The sequence below is a fragment of the Globicephala melas genome, chromosome 15 (genome assembly GCF_963455315.2).
Source record: "Globicephala melas chromosome 15, mGloMel1.2, whole genome shotgun sequence".
Classification (NCBI taxonomy): Eukaryota; Metazoa; Chordata; class Mammalia; order Artiodactyla; family Delphinidae; genus Globicephala; species Globicephala melas.
In genome coordinates, this window is record NC_083328.1 from 35,017,035 (window position 1) to 35,039,806 (window position 22,772).

Consider the following 22,772-nt stretch of genomic DNA (forward strand, 5'->3'; position numbering starts at 1 on the left):
GTGGGGGGGGGGAAGGCCTGGTGGGAGAGCGGGCCTTATGCTGGATCCTGAAGCAGTTCAAATGGAAAGAAGTTGGAGGTAGAGGAAGCAGCATGAGCACTGGCAGGTGTGTGTGTTGTCAGATTCAAACTATCGGTGCTTCCCATTTTGTGACCCCAAACCACCAAACAGATTAATACTAAGACATTGTAGCTTGACACTGAGGTTTGTGGTTTTTCCTTTAGGGTGTAGGGGGAACATGAGGACCGATACTGTGCAGATAGTGTGTTTGTATCTGGTTCAGGCAGACTTACTGCACTATTGGCTTATTCTTTTTTTTTTTTTTTTTTCGGTACACGGGCCTCTCACTGTTGTGGCCTCTCCCGTTGTGGAGCACAGGCTCCGGACGCGCAGGCTCAGCGGCCATGGCTCACGGGCCCAGCCGCTCCGCAGCATGTGGGATCTTCCTGGACTGGGGCACGAACCCGTGTCCCCTGCATCGGCAGGCAGACTCTCAACCACTGTGCCACCAGGGAATCCCTGGTTTATTCTTAAAATTACTGTAGAAAGTTCAGTTAACCTGAAATCAAATCTGTTCTTGATAGCTGTTGATTAATATAATCTTGGAATATAATGGAAATTCTTAAAATTGTGGTTGAAAATATGGATTGCTTATTTTTTTCCCTTTTCCTAACTCTGAGGACTTATATTATTCCCATCATAAACAACATATTAAATCCTTTCAAAAGTATTGTGAGTATTAAGTGGCGAAAAAAGCAAAAGGAATAGGAAAAATAAGACATGGGAAAATTGTGTTTAATCTTGGAGCAAGGAAGTCCTTTACAAACAGAGGACTAATTTCCTTAATATATAAAGAGTTCTTACAAATCAATAAGAAAAAATTCTGTAGAAAATGATCAGAGGATATCAACAGTCCATTAACATAAAAGGAAATAGAAAATATTTTAAAATGTGGATAGATGCTCCATCTTGCTTATAATAAGAGAAATATAAATGAAAACTACAGTAAAATTTTTACCTAACTGATAAGCTAAGATTCAAAAGTTTTATAACATTACCATCTTAGCAAGAGTGTGGGGTGATACACACTCTCATAATATTGCTGGTGGGAATGTAAACTGATAAGTTTCTGGAGGGTGAGTTGGCAGCATTGACCACAGTTTAAATTGGACATAACCTTGGACCTGATGATTCCACTTCTCGATGTGTACTCAAATGTATACTTGTGCATAAATGAAATGACACATGTATAGGAATATTCCTTAGAGTCTTATTTTTTATTTTGAAATATTTTTTACTTTACAGAGATGTTATAAAAATAGTACTCAGTCTTCCCTTCCCCTTTCCTTAATTTCCCCTAATATTACTATCTTTCGTGGCCATGGTATAATTATTGAAAACTGAAATAACAGTGACACAGTACTACTCAGTAATATGCCGGTCTTACCTGACTTTAGCTGGGTTTCCCATCCATGTCCTTTGCTGGACCAGGATCCTCCATCCTGTACTTGTGTCTCTTCAGTTTGTGTTCGTCTTTCAGCACCTTGACACTTTTGTGTATATATATTTGGGTTCGTCTGGTGTTTTCTTATGATTAGATCGAGATGTGGTTTTGGTGAGAACACAACAGAAAACAGGCTGTGCCCTCTCACCCCACCAGGAGTTGCAGGATATGGACACATCTCATTCCTGATGATGGTCACTGCAGTCGCTTAGTTAAAGGTTATCTGCCACTTATTTCACCGTAAAGTACTGTTTCTCTCTTTGAAACCAAGAGGGGGGATTCTTTGAGATTCTGAAGATGTTCTGTTTCTGGTGAACATCAAATCAACAATCTGTACCTGTCACAGCTGTTACTGTGCTTGTCTGATGGTGATTGTCTATTTCCATCATTCCTTATACATTTACTAATTGTAATTCTACTATAAGGAAGAGGTCCTTTCTCCTCCATTTATTTATTATTTATGTAGGTGTGGACTTATATTTATTTTGTTCACCAGCTGACAGTCCCCCACTGTCATTATGTTGTTGCTCAGGTTGTCCTAGATTCTGCCACCGGGAGCGCCTTCCGCTCAGAGCCTGTGCCCTCTCAGCACGTCCCGTCATCTGTGAGTCCTTCACTTTCTAGCACCACAGCTATTCTGGGCTCATCTGGTGTGTTCTCCAGTGGTCTCGATTCCTTTTATTGGAGAATGGTATTTACAAACCAAAGATCTGGGTGCCAGGGCGGGTGACCACACACCCCAATTTGCCCAGGATGAAGGCATTTCCTGGGATGTGGGACTTTGGGGTGGCAGGTCCGAGACGGGTGCTCTCCCTGGTGCCAGGTGTGCTCACTGCTGCTTGGGTGTCCCCAGACACAGCCAGGAAGTATGCGTGTGTGTGCACTGTCACCCACATGTATGCACCTTGGTGTTTATTTCTACACTGACACTGATGCCTCCATTTGCAGCACAGCAAGGTTCACCCTGGCCTCCCCCTGCCCTTTCCTGACTCCTTTCTCCTGACTTGAGTCACAATGTACTCACTTGCTTGAGCTTAGTATATACACAGAGCAGTTTGAGAATTGCTACCGCTTCTGCTACAGTAATAGTATGCTGTCCTTTTTGAGCCCAGCTTTACAATATACAGTTGACCCTTGAACAGTTGACCTCTGAACTGTGAGGGTCTGCTTATTTGCAGATTTTTTTCACTAAGTAGGTACTGCAGTACTACACAATTTGCAGTTGGTTGGAATCCACGGATGTGGATATGCTTGTGTTGGAGGGCCAACTACAGAGTTATACTTGGATTTTCAACTTCACGGGGGGTGGGGTGGAGGGTTCTGTGCCCCAACACCCCCGTTGTTCAAGGGTCACCTGTGCAAAGTACTGGTTTTTTTCTTTTTCCCCAAATGCTGTTTTCTAAAGTCACTTAGGTTTTTTCAGGGCAGTTATGTTATTCATAGTATAGTTGTGCACATTTGTTACTGTTTGTATTTAGTTTTTTGTTCTCCACACACCCTGGTTGCTCTTAACTATTTACTTTTTGAGTATGTGAAACATTACCATGGTTCTAAGAATCAGAGGGAAAAGGGATACTCAGAAATGCACGTTCCCCTCAGCTCTGCTACGCCATTCCCAACCTCCTTTCTCCATTCTGTTCCCACACATCTGTTATGGGTCGAATCGTGTGTCCCCCAAAAGATGCTGAAATTCTAACCCTCAGGACCTGTGAATGCGATCTTATTTGGAAATAAGGTCTTTGCAGAAGATCAGGTTAAGATGAGGTCGTTAGGGTGGGCCCTAATCCGATATGACTGTGTCCTTATAAAAAGGGGAAATCTGGATGCAGAGGCAGACACGAGCAGAGGGGAGACGATGTGAAGACACAGGGAGAAGGTGGTCATCTCTAAGCCAAAGAATGCCTGGGGCTCCCAAAGCTGGGAGAGAGTAATAGAACAGATTCTCCTTCACAGCCTCAGAAGGAACCAGCCCTGCCAACACTTTGATTTTACACTTCTAGCCTTCACAACTGTGAGATGATAAGTTTCTGTTGTTTAAGCTGCCCAGCCTGTGGTGCTTTGCCACAGCAGTCCCAGGAAATTAACAGCCCTTGTAACCAGTTTCTTATGGCTTAAATTGTGTGCCCCCAAAAGATACGTTCAAGCGCTTACCTGTGAATGTGACCTTATTTGGAAGTAGGGTCTTTGCAGGTATAATAAGATGAGGTCATATTTGATTAGAGTGAGCCCCAAATCCGGTATAACTGACCTTAAGAAGAGCGAAATTTGGACACAGAGGAGACACACATGGGGAAGAGAGGACCATGTGATGACAGAGGCAGAGAGTGGAGTGAGGCAGCCCCAAGCCCAGGGCTGCTGGCAATACCAAAAGCCAGGAGAGAGGCGTGGACAGACTGTCCCTCAGAGCCTTCAGAAGGAATCAGCCCTGCCAACACCTCGGTTTTCCACTTCTGGCCTCCAGAACCGTGAGAGATTAAGTTTCTGTGTTGTAAACCACCTTGTCTGTGGTACTTTGTTACGGCAGCCTTAGCAAACGAATACACAATCTCATTAGTTTCTCATTTATCCTTCCTGTTTCTTTTGCACAAAAGAGTGGAAACATGGATATTTTCCTGTATCTCCTTTCTTCCATGAAGGGTAAGCATGCAATCAATAGATAACTCTTTATCACTTTGGAGCATTATGTTTAACAGCACAAGACTGGAAACAGTTTAAACATCCATCAGTTGAGCGCTAGTTAAATACTTATCCATTACAGTGGAATATTATTTGCTCACTAAGAAGAATAAACAGCTTTATATGTACTAAAACAGAGTGATCTCTAAGATGTGTTTTTTTTTAAAAAAAAAATATTTATTTATTTATTTATTTGGCCATGCTGGGTCTTAGTTGTGGCATGCAGGTTCTTTTTTAGTTGCAGTATGACGGATATAGTTCCCTGACCAGGGATCGAACCCAGGCCCCCTGCATTGGGAGTGCGGAGTCTTTTTTTTTTTTTTGCAGTACGCGGGCCTCTCACTGCTGTGGCCTCTCCTGTTGCGGCCTCTCCTGTTGCGGAGCACAGGCTCAGCGACCATGGCTCATGGGCCCAGCCGCTCCGCGGCATGTGGACCTGGGCACGAACCCGCGTCCCCTGCATCGGCAGGCAGACTCTCAACCACTGCGCCACCAGAGAAGCCCCTGGGAGTGCGGAGTCTTAACTGCTGGACTGCCAGCGAAGTCCCTAAGATGTGTTGTTGATTAAAATATTTATACACAGAAGACTGGAAATAAAAGTGTGCCAGCCATAATCCAGTAGCCCCTTCCCCCCATATGAGAGCAGGTTTAGAACAGTTAGTTCAAGGAGTCTGAAAATGAGAGGAGCCCTTAGCCTCTGAATTGTTCTATTTTGTGTGATTTCTGGTTTCCTTTGGGGTAGGGATGGTTTACAGCTAACCATGAGGAAATGCAACCTGTTCTTTCCTGATGGGACTGAAAGGCAGATGGCGAGGAAAGGACCATGAGCAGAAGGGCAGGACAGGAAGTGGGGATAGGGGTCAGTTCAACAAATGTATGCAAGTGGAGCGGGTCAGGAGTCCTTCTTCCAGGGCATGGGGTGTCAGCAGGCCTGCTGGACTGGGGAGGAAGGAGGTGAGTTCCGGAGGTTTGGGGTGTTGCTTAGTGGAGGGCCTGGAAGACCAGCCTGAAGCATTTGGAATTGATGAGGTTGCGTTCAGGAATAAGTCCTCAGAAATCAGAAATAACAAGATGGAATTGGTGTCAGAAGAATAACATGTTGAAATTTAAGGGATGGGTTGCAGGGAACAGTGCTGTAGGCAGGAAAACCTGCTCAAAGACCGGGAGAACTGGGGGAGGTCTGGGGGGACAAGGATAAGTGCTTCGTGCATATCACTGTTGGAAGAAGACTCAGTATGATCCCCTCCTCTCCACTGTGTCCTTTCCTGAGGCCACATGATAGGGAGTGGTTGCCGATGAAATGTGGTAAGAGGAGTATTAGATGTAAGAATTTCTAAAATGCTTTCAGCATCTTTGGGCTTATGTGGAGGCATGGTCAGGAACACCACCAATCTGTGCTTACTGAGCTTTCTGCCCCTCTTCTTCTGGGGGACCTCCCCCATCACTCCGACTTCTGGTGGCCCAAACACTTTCACGTCCAGAGTAGTGCTCAATGGAGAACTAGAATCCAGAATCCATCCTGAGGCCCAGCCCGGGTCTTGCATCCCTCAAACATCTCTCCTTTATCCTAGTCTCACTGATTTCATCCTGAAGTTCTACTGTACTTTAAAGCAGAGGGTTCCCAGCTTTTGTGGGGAACCTGTTTATGTCTCCAAATGTGGCCAGGAGCGCTGTCCCTGGGAGGGGAGGCAGCGTGTGGTTGCCCATAGTCCACTGGCATCATTCGCCCTGCATCAGGGCGAATCACAGGGACCCCAGCACCCCCACCTGGCCTGGTGCAGACTGTTTGTTAAACCCTCTAACCAAATACCATTTAATTCCAGAAGAAATACTCCAGTTGTGGGTTTTTTGTTTTTGGGTTTTGGGTTTTTGGGTTTTTTTTAAGCTGTATGGATAAGGTGAACAATACAGTTAGGCCAGAGAATTAAATATCAATATTTAGATTGGAAATTGAATATTTTCTGAAATGGGGTAGTTTTAAAGGTATTCTGCGTAGAGGTAAAGGCTAACATCGTGTTATTTATAAATCCAAGAGTAAGCTTAAAGAAAATGCAGATTTTTATGCCTTGTAGGAATGTGGAAGTCAATATGTTGATTTTTAAACCTACAAGTTATTTCTGGACATTCTAAATCATTCCTTTCTGACTGTCACATGTATGTAGTTACATAACAGGCAGCTGCAGTTTGTTATGGCCTAGACTTTCACATGGAGTGTCTTGTATGTCTGACCTGTATCCTTGAAAAGGTCGGGCCTTAAGTGCCTACTGAACAATGCCAGTCCCCAGCGAGTGTCTTCAGGGGCTGCTGGTGAGGACTGGCTCTATCCTGCCGGTTAGAGTGGAGGTATCTGCACGTGTTTCTTTTTTTTTTTAAATATTTATTTAAATTTATTTGGTTGTGCCGGGTTTTAGTTGTGGCAGGCGGCCTCCTTAGTTGTAGCATGTCAACTCTTAGTTGTAGCATGTGAACTCTTAGTTGCAGCATGCATGTGGGATCTAGTTCCCTGAGCAGGGATCAAACCCTGGGCCCCCTGCATTGGGAGCGCCGAGTCTTAACCACTGCGCCACCAGGGACAACCCTTTGCATGTATTTCTGTAGCGTCTGTCAACCATACCAGGCTGGGGACAGCAGTGTCAAATGGAAGGGTTTTCCTTCTTCCCTTGCAGTGGTTTCTTGGTCCGCTGTGCTGAGCAGGAATTTACAGAAAAGCAACTCAAGAGACATTGTGAATCCCCTTCCTGATTGCGAAGTAGAGGAGATCATCCCCTGGTTTGCAGTTTTTAAATACACTAATTTTAAAAACTCTTTGACAGTTTTGGACAAAAAGGGAAAGGAAAAGAATCAGCAAAGATTCTTTAGAAGATGATGAGACTGTTTGAGAACATCAACATTTTAATATTTGGCTCCCTCTTAGGGGTATTTTTTCTCCCTTTTTCCATGTTAGTTACACCGTAAGAAGACTGGCCAGCCTGTCATTATTTCCGGCTCCTGGAGGGGCTGTGAGCACTGAGGCGTGTGTGGGTTTGGTGGGTTTGTGCACGATCTCACTGGGGGACATAAGTGGGAAGCGGTGTCAAAAGGCCCCTGCCCGTTCCTGCGGTTCTGCCCCAAGTTCTCATGTGTTCTTGGTATTTGCCACGTGTGAGGATATGTTACCAGAACTACCTGCCAAAATACCAGCTAGCTGCACAGCATTTGTCACTTCTGATTTCTCCTGGGTGACACTGGGTCTTTCGAGCAAAAGCCTGCCTTAAAGAATTCCATGTTAGCATCTGCCAGACGTGAACAAATTAGGATTTTCTGTTTCTGAAGTCTTATTAACTCTCATTCTTTCTCACATTTGTCTTTTCAGGAAAACCAGTTCTGTGTCCTTGGAGGCCCCCAGCCCAGTCCTGGAGTCCCAGGCAAAACCTGGCTTCAAGCTCCCACGTTGGACGGCTGTTCAGCTCCCAGGCTGCTGAGGACCGGAAGGAGGAGCCCCTGCACTCCATCATCAGCAGCTCGGAGACCGTGCAGGGTACTGTATGTAGCTGCGTTTGTTGGCTCGTTGCTGGCTCATGAGGGGAAGATTTTGAGGCAGAAGCAATGATTGATAGAGCCACCCACTCGCTTCAGACGAAGGAAGGTCTTGGTTGGAGGGAGGGTTCCCCAAAACAATGCCTCCTGCGTTTCCGGCTTCTCAGGAACTTCTGACTTCCATCCTGGCGTATCTTGCCCCCTCTGGTGGTCACCCGTGAGTTCGCACGGGGCCCCTTTAAAGTAGTGATTCACGGCACATCTGCTAATAATCATGGAAGCAGGATGCAAACTCAGTGTTGGCCCCGCCGGTGAAGGACTGCAGTCCGACTTGTCCTTCATTCCTGGCAAGTGTGGAAGGCAATCTCCAGAGCCAGTCCTGCAGTGGGTCCATTTCTGGCTTTCAAATGAGACAACAACAGAATATTTGATGTTTGGGTTAAGAGAAGTGAGGTTTTCTTGTTACTTTGCTCTCTAAATGATCAATTCGGAAACAACTGTATTCAGAATAGAATCCAGGGTCTGGTTGTTAGAGCCAGCTCGCCTCAGGACTGGGTAAGGTGCCAGCCTCGACAGCCCCTGGAGGTAGCCCGACCTGAGGCCTGTGGGCTGCGGGGAGGGAGGCAGGTGAGGGCTTGTGCCCCTACGCCCCTTTCTACAGGGAGAGGGAACCACTGGTTTGTTCCACTCCCAAGACCTCCTGCCTGAGGCCCAGACACTTGGTTTCTTTCTTTCTTTTTTGTTCGCTGTTTTGAAACATGTTTAAAACTCCTTACCTTAAAGATTTTTTTGAATGTTTTACATAGCATTTTCTTCCACGAAAAAAGACATTAAACTTTATTGGTTGTGTCTGCAATTCATTACTAGGTTCTGTTTCCAAACATGAGTTCCAGGCTGAGACAAAGAAGCTTCTGGACATCGTTGCCCGTTCCTTGTACTCAGAAAAAGAGGTGCAGTACCCGCTAATCACTCCCGGCACTCGCAAGGTTTCTTTTGGCGAGACTGTTTCTATGCTATTCTGGGGAGGTGCCAGCTAGTACATTAGCTGTGAAAATGCATTAAATTTGGACAGGTCCTGATCTTGGCTACCAGTGAGAGTATTTTTACCAAAATCTGTTGGGTTTCATGGATAACTATATGCAGGTGATTCTTTGAGCCAGATTGAACCTGGGAATTAATGAATTGTGCTGATAATTTAGAAGTCCCTCGGGTGTTGCCGTGGGGTCCTGCTGAGGTCCATCTCTGTGGTGTTGTTGATGTGTGCTGAGGCCCTGGGTTCACGCCCCTCATCACCTGGCATCGCCACCTGTGGTCTGTGGGGGTGTTAGGGCTGAAGGAGGAAGACCCCGGTCCAGGGTGGAGTAGAGCAGGGAGGAGCTGCCAAGGACCTTTTTGAGGAGATGAAGCTCAAAATGATGAAGCTCAAGGGTGACAGGCCATGGTGAACCATCGTTTCCATGCTCATTTTTGCTAAAATGCAAAGAATTTGAGAAGGGTAAAGCACAACTTTCCAAAATGAAAGGACTTTCCAGGGAATATTTCCAGGTCTTGTCCTGTTAAATTCTATATTCAAGTGTCCCCGTGACATCCAGCTTCTGTTCTCTTGGGGTCAGGTCGCACCACCTTCCCTTTCCCCATGACTGTAAGTGGAAGGTCTGTCGCTGGTAAAGGGCTTTACAAACACGGGTTGGTAGTTGGGTCTGTGGCCCTTTTTTCTCTTGAACATGGTAGGTCTGGTTTGTGATTAGATTAAATGAAGTCAATGAGTCCTTTGTGGAGTAGAAAAAATATGTTTTGAGGATATTTTGACATCCCTGGGCAAGAGTTGAGAAAGAAGTTGTCTCACAGGGTCCTGTTTGGAATTAACTTAACAGATTGACACCTAACTCCAGGTTTGATGTTGAGGAAGGAGCAGTAGAGTCAGAGTCGACATAAAGTTGGGTCACGGCAATGTGATCTAACTTCAATCATTCTGTGAGCTGCCCTGGAGAAACTGCCTTTGAGGAAAGCAGGACGTCTTTCTGGTTAAACAGTTCTGTGGCATTTCTCCCCCAGCCTGTACCAGTTGCTGCAGATGCTGCTAACCAAATAGGTCCTGCAGCGTTGGCATCTTCTTTCCATTTCCGTAGGTGTTCATACGGGAGCTGATCTCCAATGCTAGCGACGCCTTGGAAAAGCTGCGTCATAAGCTGTTGTCTGAAGGCCAGGCGCTGCCGGAAATGGAGATTCACTTGCAGACTGATGCCGAGAAAGGCACCATCACGATCCAGGTACTTCATCCAAGTGTCTCGACGCGGGGCACGCCACCTTGCCTCCCATGCTGGTGACCGCCAGTGCCTCTCCACCTTCTGGGATGGGGGACAGGCTGCCTTTTCGTCATGGCTGTAGGCTCCTAGTAACCTGCTGACCACCGTTACTGTTAATTTACTATAAAAACACTCATTCAGGGCTTCCCTGGTGGCGCAGTGGTTGAGAGTCCACCTGCCGATGCAGGGGACACGGGTTTGTGCCCCGGTCTGGGAAGATCCCACATGCCGCAGAGCGGCTAGGCCCGTGAGCCATGGCCACTGAGCCTGCGCGTCCGGAACCTGTGCTCCGCAACGGGAGAGGCCACGGCAGTGAGAGGCCCGCATACTGCAAAAAAAAAAACCAAAAACCCCACTCATTCAACATAGAAAATTTAGAAAATACAGATAAGCAGAAGAGGAGACGTTTTATTTATTTATTTTTAAATTTTATTGAAGTATAGTTGATTTACAATGTTGTGTTAATTTCTGCTGTACAATGAAGTGACTGTTATACATATATATTCTTTTTCATATTTTTTTCCGTTCTGGTTTATCACAGGATATTAAATATCGTTCCTGTGCTCTACAGCAGGACCTTGTTGTTTATCCATCCTATGTATAATAGTTTTCATCCGCTAATCCCAAACTCCTATCCATCCCTCCCCACAATCTGCCCCGCAACCACAGGTCTGTTCCCTGTGTCCGTGATTCTGTTTTGTAGATAGGTTCATTTGTGTTGTATTTTACATTCCACATGTAAGTGATATCATATGGTATTTGTCTTTCTCTTTCTGGTTTAACTTCACTTAGTATGATAATCTCTAGGTCCATCCATGTTGCTACCGATGGCTTTATTTCATTATTTTTTTATGGCCGAGTAATATAATATATTACTATATATTATATTACTCGTAATATAATATATATAATTATTACATAATTATATATATATTATATATATAATATATATTATATATATAATATATATACACATAATGTATGTATTTTTTTTATATATATATATATATATATATATACACACACACATATATATATACACCACATCTTTATCCATTCATCTGTCAACGGACATTTAGGTTGTCTCCATGTCTTGACTATTGTAAATAGTGCTGCTGTGAACATAGGGGCACATGTATCTTTTCGAATTATAGTTTTGTCTGGGTATGTGCCCAGGAGTGGGTTTGATGGATCACATGGCAACTCTAGTTTTCTGAGGGACCTCCATACTGCTTTTCATAGTGGCTGCACCAGTTTACATTCCCACCATAGTGTAAGAGGGGTTCCCTTTTCGAAGAGGAGAAAACTTAAAATCACCCCATCATTCAAAGATAAATACTGTTGACATTTTAGTATGTGTGTATTTAGGGTTTTGATCTATGCATTTGTCTACATATCTAAACAGGTTTTTTTTTTTTCTTTTTTTTTTTATGGTACGCAGCCTCTCCTTGTGGCCTCTCCTGTTGCGGAGCACAGGCTCCAGACGCACAGGCTCAGCGGCCATGGCTCACGGGCCTAGCCGCTCCGCGGCATGTGGGATCTTCCCGGACCGGGGCATGAACCCATATCCCCTGCATCAGCAGGCGGACTCTCAACCACTGCGCCACCAGGGAAGCCCTAAACAGATTTTTAAAAATTTTTTTGGCCATGCCACAAGGCTTGTGGGATCTTAGTTCCCTGACCAGGGATTGAACCCACGCCCTTGGCAGTGAGAGCACGGAGTCCTAACCACTGGACTGCCAGGGAATTCCCTAAACAGATTTTTAAATGATATATTATTTTTTAATATACAGGTGACCCTGAATAACACTGGGGAGGCGGGGACAGACCCTCCCCATAGTCAGAAATCCACATATAACTTCTAGTCTGTCCTCTGTATACCCAGTTCCTCCACATTTGCAGGTCTCCCTACGCAGTTCCTCTGTACCCACTGTTCCACATCCACGAATTCAACCAACTGCGGGTCGTGTGGTACTGTAGGTAGTACTTGCTATTGGAAAAAAATCTGTGAATAGGTGGACCCGCATAGTTCCGATCTGTGTTATTCAAGAGTCAGCTGTAACTCTTCATATTTTTTTTTTAATTTATTTATTTTTGGCTGTATTGGATCTTCGTCACTGCACACAGGCTTTCTCTAGTTGAGGCGAGTAGGGGCTACTCTTCGATGCGATGCGCGGGCTTCTCATTGTGGTGGCTTCTCTCATTGCAGAGCACGGGCTCTAGGCATGCAGGCTTCAGTAGTTGCAGTGCGCAGGCTCAGTAGTTGTGGCATGTGGGCTCAGTAGTTGTGCCTTGTGGGCTCTAGAGCGCAGGCTCAGTAGCTGTGGCACATGGGCTTAGTTGCTCTGCGGCATGTGGGATCTTCCCAGACCAGGGCTTGAACCCGTGTCCCCTGCATTAGTAGGTGGATTCTCAACCACTGCGCCACCAGGGAAGCCCCACACTTTTTTTTTTGTTTTGTTTTGTTTTGTTTTTTTTAGCCCCACACTTTTAACCATACTTATACTCTTGTGATGCATATTTCCCCATGTTATTGAATATTCTGTGGTACTATATTTTAATCACAGCCCGGTATTTGGATTAACAGTCTTACTTTAGACGCAGCAATAGTTTTGGCGGCTGTTGTAACCTTTGAGCAGTTTAAAGTCAAAGAGTTAGAAAGGCAGAAATGGGGTTCATCAGGCAGTGGGCCTGAGGGCCACCACGTTCCCGAGACAGCTGCTCTAGGACCTGCTGGCTGGGATTATGGGGCGGCAGGGTGGTGGTGGTTGTGGGGCGCGTATCCTATGGAGTGGAGGGCCTGCCTCCATGGACTCTGCCTCTTCCCAGCAGGCCTGGTTTCGCTTCTCAGAATTGCTGCTGGTGTCTGGTGCTCTCTTGTTCACTCCTTTGCTCTGCTCTGTGCATGTGTGTGCCTTGCTTGCTGCTGCTGTTGTTTTGAGAAGCTTTATTGAGAGATGATTTTTACATATAATCAAATTCCCCAAGTTCAAGTGTACAGTGTGTTTGGACCAACATACACAGTCATGGGACCACCCACACCACTGATGTCATCACCCCAGTATTCCCTGCCTTTCCCAGCCCTTGTCAGGCACTGATCTGCTTTCTGGCACTATGGTTTTCTGTTTTCTGAAATTTCATATAAACAGAATTACACAGGAGGTAGTCTTTTGAGTCTGACTTCTTTCACTTGTCACAGTGCTTTTGAGATTTTTCTACACTGTTGCATGTATCAGTAGTTTGTTCCTTTCTGTCACTGAGAAGTGCTCTGCTGTGTAGAGGCATCACAGTTTTATGTATCCATTCACAAGTTGGTGAGCACTTGGGGATGTTAGGAATAAAGCCACTGTGAACATTTAAGTCTTCGAGTGGGCATATATTTTCATTTCTCTTGGGTAAATACCTAGGAATAGGATTGCTGGGTTGTAAGCAAAGTGTTTAACTTTATGAGAAACTGCCAAATGTTCCCACAGCAGGTGTCCCATTCTGTGTAACTCCTGGCAGCATTTGGGATGCCAGTGGCTGCACATCCTTGTCAGCACTTGTCACTGTCAGTCTTTTTAATTTTAGCCATTCTGGTGAGTGAGCAGTGTATTTCATTGTGGTTTTAATTTTCATTTCCCTAATGATTAGTGGTGTTGAGTGTCTTTTCATGTGTTTGCCATTCGTATATCTTCCTTGTGAAATGTCTTTCAGATTTTTGCTCATTTTTAATCAGGTTGTTTGTCTTTTTATTGTGTTGTAAGAGTTCTTTGTATATTCTAGATACGAGTCCTGTATCAGATATACTTTTGCAAATATTTTCCCCTAGTCTGTGGCTTGCCTTTTTATTTTCTTAGTAGTGGCTTTTGAAAAGCAGAAGTTTTTAATGAAATCCAGTTTATCACTTTTTCCTTTTATGCTTTATGCTTTTAGTGACCTATCGAAAAAGTCTGCCTATTCCAAAGTGATAAAGATTTTCTCCTATCTTTTCTTCTACTAGTTTTACAGCCTTGGCTCTTACACTTAGATCTGTGATCATTTTGTTTTTATGTAAGGGAAGGCTAAGAGTTGTTTTTCGCCTGTGGCTGTCCCATTGTTTCTGCACCATTTGTTTTTCCTTTCCCCAGTGATTTGTCTTGGAACCTTTGTCAAAAATAACGTGACACTGTCTGTGCAGCTCTTCCTGGACTCTGTTTTGTCCCTTTCATCTATGTGTCTATCCTCTAGTGAGGTTTTCTCCAGTGAGGCCTGGCTGACGTGGCTGGAATTCGCCTTTTCTGGTGACAGTGTTCTTACTTTGCTGGGCCCGCCTGGCAAGTGTAACTGATGTGCTCCTGCTGGGTGTCCCCACACATCCATCCTGGCAAGTGTAACTGATGTGCTCCTGCTGGGTGTCCCCACACGTCCATCCTGGCTCCCTGGTGCATTCGCTTGGGTGCTTAGCTTGTCTCTCTCCTCAGGACACTGGCATCGGGATGACACAGGAGGAGCTGGTGTCCAACCTGGGAACCATTGCCAGGTCGGGGTCGAAGGTAAGCCCCCCGCTGCCCTTTCATCAGGTGCTGCAGCTGTTCCCCCTCTCAGGTTCGAGGGTCTCCCCTCAAAGGGCAGTTCTGACCAGAGAAGGTAGGTCCCAGACGCTCTGGACACCAGCTTCAGAGGAATGTCCTCAGGCACGAGCTTGTTGGCATTGGGGACCCTTTATCACAGGATTTCACTGTGTCGGCAGGTCTCCGGGGCAGGGCCGCCTCCCTCTGACGAGTATCACCCCACAGGCCTTTCTGGATGCGCTCCAGAGCCAGGCGGAGGCCAGCAGCAAGATCATCGGCCAGTTTGGAGTGGGTTTCTACTCGGCCTTCATGGTGGCTGACAGAGTCGAGGTCTATTCTCGTTCAGTGGACGCAGGCAGCCCTGGGTACCAGTGGCTTTCAGACGGGTAAGTGAGCAGGTCCCACGTCACACACGGAGTGTCCCCAGGCCCTGGGGCCATCGAGGCAAGTGTCACCTGCCACGCAGAGTGGGACTCAGCTGGAGCTCGCAGCCTGATCTGGGAAGCCAGGCTCCTTGGAAAGCGCCAGTGCGCCATCCTGGGCTTTTCATGGGAGGCCTGAGCCCCACACTCAGGGAGCCGTTACTCTTTTTTGCTGGGTGGGTCCCCGCTCTGTGCTCCGGGGCTGGTGCCTTTGTTCTGAGGGCGCGTCCCTGACTCCTCATGGGGGTCAGGGTTTGGCTCCCTGGCTGCCCCACCTCCCGCCGTCTCCACCGTGTGCTGGGCCTGCGAAGTCCAGGAATATCTCAGCTGTTCGTGGAGGATGGCACCCACCACAGCCAAGGTTAAGTGTTTATCTCACAAGCCCCCAAACTTCATTTCTGAATCCTGCTTTCCCGCAGGAAAAGTGAAAGTGGGGCCCACAGTCACCAGGGCCGAGGGATCGACAAGGTGCCCCTCGTGTACTTCTGCTCTTGGGAGGAGGCACCTGGCCAGGGGTCCGGAGCGCTTGGAGTTAGCACAGGACGGGGGTCTCTTCCCGGAGTCTGGTGCTTACCTGGCCACTTCAGGGGAATGTGAGACTGAGAGGTTGTGTTCAGGAGCGGGGAGCCCTGCGCCCCAGCGGCCACTGTCCCTGGCGGAGGTGTGATGGCCTGGGGCACACTCCAGCTTCCTTTCTATGCAAGTCCTGCCTGCCACGTGGGACTTCTCAGCACTGACAGGCAGAACTCGCCTTCCTTCTCCCGCGTGTCTTAGCTCTGGGGTGTTTGAAATCGCCGAAGCCTCAGGAGTTAGAACCGGGACCAAAATCGTCATCCACCTCAGGGCAGACAGCAGAGAGTTCACCAGCGAGGCTCGGGTTCGAGGTGAGCAGGAGCCTGGGCCTCTGGGGACGTGCGTGCGGGTCAGTGCAGTACCTCCTGCCACTGCGTTTTAGGACATTTTGGGGCGGGGGTCGCAGGCGCAGGGCTGGCCGTGGGTTGGGGCAGGGTCAGGTTTGCCTTCCTCCTTTCGAGCAGCACTGTCTGTGTGCTTGCTGGTAGCGCAGGGTCCTGTGCTCGTTCTGCCTGTGCTGTAAGATGTCACCAGCCTGCCCACCCAGCCTGAGTCCAGGCTCCCAGACAACCAGAGCGGGTGCAGCTGCGAGGCGCTCCTCTCTGTCCAGGTCTCACTGGATGCTACTGAAGGTGCCCAGTGCTCTTCAAGGGGTCACATTAGCCCGTGAAACCCTGCTTATGCCGCCAAGAAGGCATCATGTATCATGGTGGCATGGGCCTCGAGATCCGGTTTGGGAGTGAGTTCTGCTCCCTGTGTGCGGGGAGGACAGGGACGAGGCCTCCCAGTGCTGTGTGACCCCTGCAGCACCTTCCAGAGCTTTCATCTACAGAAGCTTCCCGTGTTCATTGCTTTTTTCTGTCTCTTCCAGATGTGGTGACAAAGTACAGCAAATTTGTCAGCTTCCCCTTGTACATGAATGGAAGGCGCCTTAATACCCTGCAGGTGAGGCCTGGCTACCTGCAGGCTCAGGTGGCTCTGGAGATAAGCCACTCCACGTCAGGCTGGCGGGTCAGAGGTGGGACTGGGCGTTGCGTCAGAGCCCCAGGACTGGGTGTTCTGGGGGAGGCGAGATCTGTGGGTGCAGGCAGGTCCATGTGCACCAGGGGGTCACCCTTCACAGCACACACTTCGTGCTCCTGAGTGTATTCAGTCATGCTGCCGTCACCATGGTCGGTTCCAGAACATTTCACCCCCAGAAAGAAACCCCACGTCCATCAACAGTCACTCTCACTCTCCGCCCCTGGCCCCTGGCATCCAGTCCACTTTCTGGATTGGCTTATTCTGGGCGTTTCATAAAAATGGAGTCGACTACTGTGTGGCCTTTTGTGTCCAGCTTCTTACTGTGTTTTCAGGGCTTGTGCTGGTTGTAGGGTGTATCAGTGCTCTGTTCCTTTTCACGGCTCAGTAACTGTCCAGCACGTGGCTCAACCGTGTTACTCGAGCTGCTCACCTGTTGGTGGCTAGTGTCATGACGTCGTGCAGGCTCGTCCAGACCTTGCCTCCTGCTTTGCTCTTCCTGACACTGTGCAGGGGACAGGGCACTTGTTCCCAGAGCCTTTTGTGTGTCTCTCTGTCCAGCACTGGAGAGGGTGGGGCTGGAGACAGAGGGCCCGGGAGGCCAACCCTCAGGAGCTGAGGGCTCCTTTGCCAGCACCCGGGCCCCGCGAGCTCCACCAGGTCAGGTCTGCACATTGTTGGGAGGTTGCGTCTGAAACATAACGTCCCTGTTCATTCCATTTCCAGGCCATCTGGATGATGGACCCCAAGGATGTGGGCGAGGGTCAGCATGAGGAATTCTACCGCTACATCGCTCAGGCCCATGACAAGCCCCGCTACACCCTGCACTACAAGACGGACGCACCTCTCAACATCCGCAGCCTCTTCTACGTGCCAGAAACGGTGAGCCGGGCGCAGGCCTGCCATGCGAGCTGCCAGGGGTTTGTCCACTGCTCCCTGGGTTTACATACCAGCAGCACTTCCCCTGAACGGTGACAGCTCAGCACAGACATCACAAAAATTGCCTTAGCAGCATCAGGATGAAAGAAAATCCTATACGTCTGGACGGGTGAACAGAAGTTGAAGTGAGGGGTGCTGAACAGAGAGATGTTTGGCCCGGCAGGCCTGGGCTTTGTGGACGGGTGCGGGCGTCCTGTCTCCATGCAGTGCGCTCTCCCTACTTCCGCATGGCTTCGGGCAGCACCGTGAAGGCCCCACCAAATCCTGCAGCCGGGAAACCTGCTTGGGTTGAACCCAGCTTTCCTGGCTTTAACTGACTAGAGCCCCGCGCCTGTTACCCATCTTGGAAAGAGCTCTTCTACCCTCCCGCTGAGTGTGCTCTGCAGACCAGCAGCCCCAGCCTCCCCTGGGCCCATTAGGAGTGCAGAGCCTTGGGCCCAGGACCCCCCAAGTCAGTTCCCACCTTAACAAGATCCCAACATGATGTGTGTGCAAACGGCAGCGTGGGAGGCGCTGGTTTAGAGCAGGGTTGGCAGACAGCGGCCACTTTGGGCTTTGCAGCCTCGTACCACCAAGGACTCTGCCCCTGTGGCGGAGGCTCACGGGCCACGCTGAGATGGGCGTGTGTGGCTGGGTTCCAAAAACTGTAGACACGGGAATTTGGATTTCATGTATTTTTCTCATATCATGAAATGTCCTTTTTTGCCTTTTTCCTCAACCATTTAAAAATGGAAAAGCCATTCTAAGCTATACAAACAGGTGATTTGGCCTGTGCGCTCTAGTTTGCTGACCCCTGATCCCTAGCAGGCTTGGCTCTGTTCGCAGGGACATGTAAGTCATTGTTTTTATGGGGAGGGCGGCAGCTGCCCAGAGAGGACCCCCCCACTCCACCTAGAGCCATGGTGGGAGGGGCCTCCCCCGGCCCCTCTGGGCTTTTGAACAGACAGACACAGGCAGGACACCGCACATCTGCCTCAAATCTCCCAGCCCAGGTAGCCTTAGGAAGGGGTTCCCCGTGACCATGCAGGCTCTGCCTCCTGGCAGGGCTGCCACGGATTTCTGCTTTTGCCACCTGACGCTGCCCTTTCCTTGCCTCCAGAAACCAACCATGTTTGACATGAGCCGGGAGCTGGGCTCCAGTGTCTCGCTGTACAGCCGCAAGGTCCTCATCCAGACCAAGGCCACCAACATCCTGCCCACGTGGCTGCGCTTCATTCGAGGTTCGGTGCCAGTGTCTGTGCCCAGCCGTGTGGGCTGAGGCCCAGGAGCAGCTGCCTGCTCCAGATGCCAACACCATCAGAAAGGGCTCATCTTTGATGAGTGCGGGGTCAGGGCGAGTCACCACAGCTGCTGGCTGGTGAGCCGAGTCCTCACAGCGTGGCGCCTCCCAGGGAGCTTCCTGTCTTCAAACACTAGTCTTGGTTGATTTATCCATGATATGTTATGATTTTGAACAGAAAACCCAGGTGGTAGTTTTGAAAGAGGGTCCAACTGATGCTGAAATCGTAGAAACTGTCCCGGCAAAGGCTCACCGGCCTTGCTTGCTTTCCTTCCGACCCCATGGTTGTGACCTGGGCTCTGCCTGAATTCTAGGAAGACAAGGGACTTGGGAGGAGAAGCCCCCGAGTGTCCTCCCTTCTCACCCACACTCGGCCTGTGTCTCACAGGTGTGGTGGACAGCGAGGACATCCCCCTGAACCTCAGCCGGGAGCTCCTCCAGGAGAGTGCGCTGATCAGGTGAGCAGCCGCAGGACACAGTGGGCACCTCACCGGGTTCGCCTTTGCCACGGAAGGCCCAGGCGGGCTTGAAGCTGCTGAGAGCAGAGGGTGGAGCTGAAGGTGCCCAAGGGAGCTATGGGCCTGGAGAATATGAACAGGTCACGTGTGCTTTGCCCCATCTTTTACTTCACGCTTTTGTAAAGGGTTTGGAGACTGACATTGAGGAGAATTGCTGCCAGTTCCAGGAGATGTTCCCTCCCTTGGCCAATCCCTGTCACTCAATCCTGGGGCAGCCGTGGCAGGGGAAGTTCCATGCAGGGCTGTTTCTGGGTGGACGAGGCAAAGGACGGCCCCAGAGCCAGGAGAACGTCTGACCTCGGTCCAGGAAGGTCACTAATGGTGTGAAGGAGACAAGGGCTGGGCACTGAACTTTCTTTTGGAGACATCGCTCTTGGAATCCTCGTGAGCTGGGTTGGCCGAATTTCTCCTCCCCCATCCTGATCATAGCAGTAGCTGCTATTTACTGAGCATTTATTCTCACCCAGACTGTACCAAGCCCTTCCTGTGCAGCCTGTGTCATCCTTGCAGGTGGGAGCCACTAGGTCTCCACGTCATAGTTGTGGAAACTGAGTTACAGGGAGGTCTCACCCGACAGTGAGTGAACCTGTATTTGAACCCACGTTTTCTGATCTCAGGCATGTGCTCTGCCCCCAGCAGCTGGGACTGGGCTGACCCAGACGCTGGCAGGACGCAAGGCTGCAGGCGGGGGTGTGTCCGGCCACTTGGTCACTGCTGGTGGTTTTCCAGGGCTAGGTTGTCAGTCTGAGCACTCATTCTTGACCAGCAGAGTCAGACTTAAATGAAATTTTTTAAAGAAACTGAAAGAAAAAGTAGAAACTTGATGCAAAGTACATTTTTCCCCTGAATCCTGAGAGAGTAAGTTGTCCACTCTATGCCCATCGTCCCCAGTTATCTCAGGGTGTGTTTCCAGAGAACAAGGACAGTCTCCTCCTAGCCAGCACAGCCGTCAGTTGGAGTTGACGTGGTGCAGCTGCCACGTCTCATCCTCAGACCAATCCACGTTGCACACTTGTGCCCGTCACATCCTCTAGAGTAGGAGGGTCCAGTCCAGAGTCACACAAGCCTTTAGTTGTCATGTTTCTCCAGTCTCCTGGAGGTTGGCCGAATTCCACAGTCTCCCCGACTTTCAAGACCTGGATGCTTCTGAAGATTTCAGGCCAGTGATTATATAGAATGGCCCTCTGCACGGATTGTGATGCTCCCTCATGCTTAGGTGCAGGAGTAGCACAAAGTGATGCATCCTGTCAGGTGGTGCACGACTTTGAGTTGTCCCCTTAGTGGTGATGTTCATGTTGACACTTGATTAAGGGGGTGTCTGCCAGCCTGCTCACGTGGTTACTCTTTTTTCCTCTGTAATTAGTAATGATGTTATGTAATGGGGTGGTATTTGGCAGCTGTGTGTTCATTTCTTACAATATGCATGTGCTTTTCTTAATACCTGTATAACTGATTTGCATGACTTGATTTCCTGTTTTATTCAAGGGCTATAATCTGTTACTGTCATTGTTTGATGCCCAAACTGTCCCTGATTTAGCAGGAACCTACTCAGGCTGACTCTTTGCCCTTTGACCTATTCCCATTGTGCTTTGAGCACTTCTGTATTGAGTTCACTCAATACCAACCAGCACTGCCGTGGTCTTGGTCTTTGCTTCCCTTGACAGTGAGGAATTTGCCTCTGATTATCCCTAATGTGTTTACCTCTGACCAGTCCCCTTCATGTTACCAGTCTGCCATCGCTGCTGCCCCCCTGCCCCACCAGCTCCCTGCTCCTTCACCTGCTTGGGCTCTGATGCCACACGGTGGGCTAAGGGGGTGTCTGTCAGCCATTCTGCCAGCTGCTCGCTGTCCCCAGTCTGGATGTCCTCTTCTGGGGTCCTTGGGCTCTGACACTCCACACCAGGCTCCTCCAACCCTCACCCTGCATGGACACCCTCTTCGTTTCATCCTGGCTGCTGTGGCTGCCCCACCACAGATGCGGGTGCAGCCCCTTGGCTGAAGGACTGAGTTATTCAGGATGGGAGTGGAAGAGGATAAGCTTAAATGAACGTTAAACATTATTGTTCCCCTACCCTGGATTATTAAGGAAACAAATGGTAATTTCACCTTTAGGAAAGGCAGAATATTAAGGAAATTAAAAAAAATACTCCCTAATACCACTAATAGTGTTGCTCACGATTTTATGTAGTGCTCTGGTAAACACCCTAATACACAAGATCCCAATTTTGTAAAACTGTAGAGCACATATAGTATATCCAGTATAAACCCAAGTTTATACAGCATTGATCCTAATTATGAAAAATATAATGCACAGCAAGTAGTATGTATAGTCTTTGTATACTTATATACTATATGTACCCTGTAATTTATCCATATTGGGATTTTTCTAGTTTTTCTTTCAACCCAGGCACTTTCTCATGTTTTTAAGGATCATATCATTAGAGGATGTTGATCTTTAATGGCCGTGTAGCTTTCCGTCATTCATTTCAACCTGTTCTCTGCAGTTGAACACTGAGCTTGTTCATAATTGTTTTCTTTTTTTCTTTTCTGTAATTAAACTTGCATCAGAGCTTATTTATTTATTTTTGGCTGTGCGCGGGCTTTCTCTAGTTGTGGTGAGTGGGGGCTGCTCTTAGTTGCGGTGCGCGGGCTTCTTATTGCAGTGGCTTCTCTCGTTGCAGAGCCCAGGCTCTGGGCACGTGGGCTTCAGTAGTTGTGGCATGTGGGCTCAGTAGTTGTGGCTTGTGGGCTCTAGAGCACAGGCTCGGTAATTGTGGCACACAGGCTTAGTTGTTCCAGGACATGTGGGATCTTCCCGGACCAGGGCTCGGACCCGTGTCCTCTGCATTGGCAGGCGGATTCTTAACCACTGCGCCACCAGGAAAGTCCCATAATTGTTTTCTGTTTTATGTGCTACAGTGAAATTCCTGGTCCATAAATCTTGGTGACTCATGAAGGTGTAATCTCAGAACCATAGTTTTGTCACTCTCCACAAGGTTGCGGGGGCGGGGGGGGGGGGTGTCAGCTAGCATCCCTGACTCTGGGGGGCGCATGTCTCCTTAACTGGTGTTGGCCAAGGGTAACTTTTTGGTATGTTGTCTTCACTTCTCTGATTATTAGTGGGATTGAACGTTTTTTCATATCCTTCTGGCTGTTTGTATTTCGTGAAAGTTGCTCTTTTGTGATAAATGCTTTTCTGTTCATAGGAAACTCCGGGGCGTTCTACAGCAGAGGCTAATAAAATTCTTCATTGACCAGAGTAAAAAACATGCTGAGAAATATGCCAAGTTTTTTGAAGATTACGGCTTGTTCATGAGGGAGGGCATCGTGACCACGGCTGAGCAGGAGGTCAAGGTAGGGTCTGGGTTTCTGGGCCTTTCTCTGGGCTGCCTTGGGCTGTGGAGGAAGCTGCTGGAGATCAGAAACCTGAGCTTCCCAGGACGTGATGATGGCATAGCCAGGCACCCCAGTCACCACTCCCAGGGGT

The 22,772-nt window shown here is 48.5% G+C and overlaps 1 protein-coding gene across 2 annotated transcripts in view; it reads left to right on the forward strand.

Moving 5' to 3' along the window:
- The window catches only part of TRAP1 (TNF receptor associated protein 1), a 48,690-nt gene that overhangs the window by 14,016 nt on the left and 11,902 nt on the right, over nucleotides 1-22,772 (forward strand). For both annotated transcript variants that reach the window (XM_030848522.3, XM_060285728.2), the window contains exons 2-12: nucleotides 7,533-7,697; nucleotides 8,564-8,646; nucleotides 9,826-9,966; nucleotides 14,445-14,516; nucleotides 14,760-14,920; nucleotides 15,731-15,840; nucleotides 16,401-16,474; nucleotides 17,276-17,431; nucleotides 18,588-18,708; nucleotides 19,156-19,225; nucleotides 22,492-22,639. In XM_030848522.3, coding sequence (XP_030704382.1) covers nucleotides 7,533-7,697; nucleotides 8,564-8,646; nucleotides 9,826-9,966; nucleotides 14,445-14,516; nucleotides 14,760-14,920; nucleotides 15,731-15,840; nucleotides 16,401-16,474; nucleotides 17,276-17,431; nucleotides 18,588-18,708; nucleotides 19,156-19,225; nucleotides 22,492-22,639 — 1,301 coding nt within the window. The remainder of the gene's footprint in view (nucleotides 1-7,532; nucleotides 7,698-8,563; nucleotides 8,647-9,825; nucleotides 9,967-14,444; nucleotides 14,517-14,759; nucleotides 14,921-15,730; nucleotides 15,841-16,400; nucleotides 16,475-17,275; nucleotides 17,432-18,587; nucleotides 18,709-19,155; nucleotides 19,226-22,491; nucleotides 22,640-22,772) is intronic.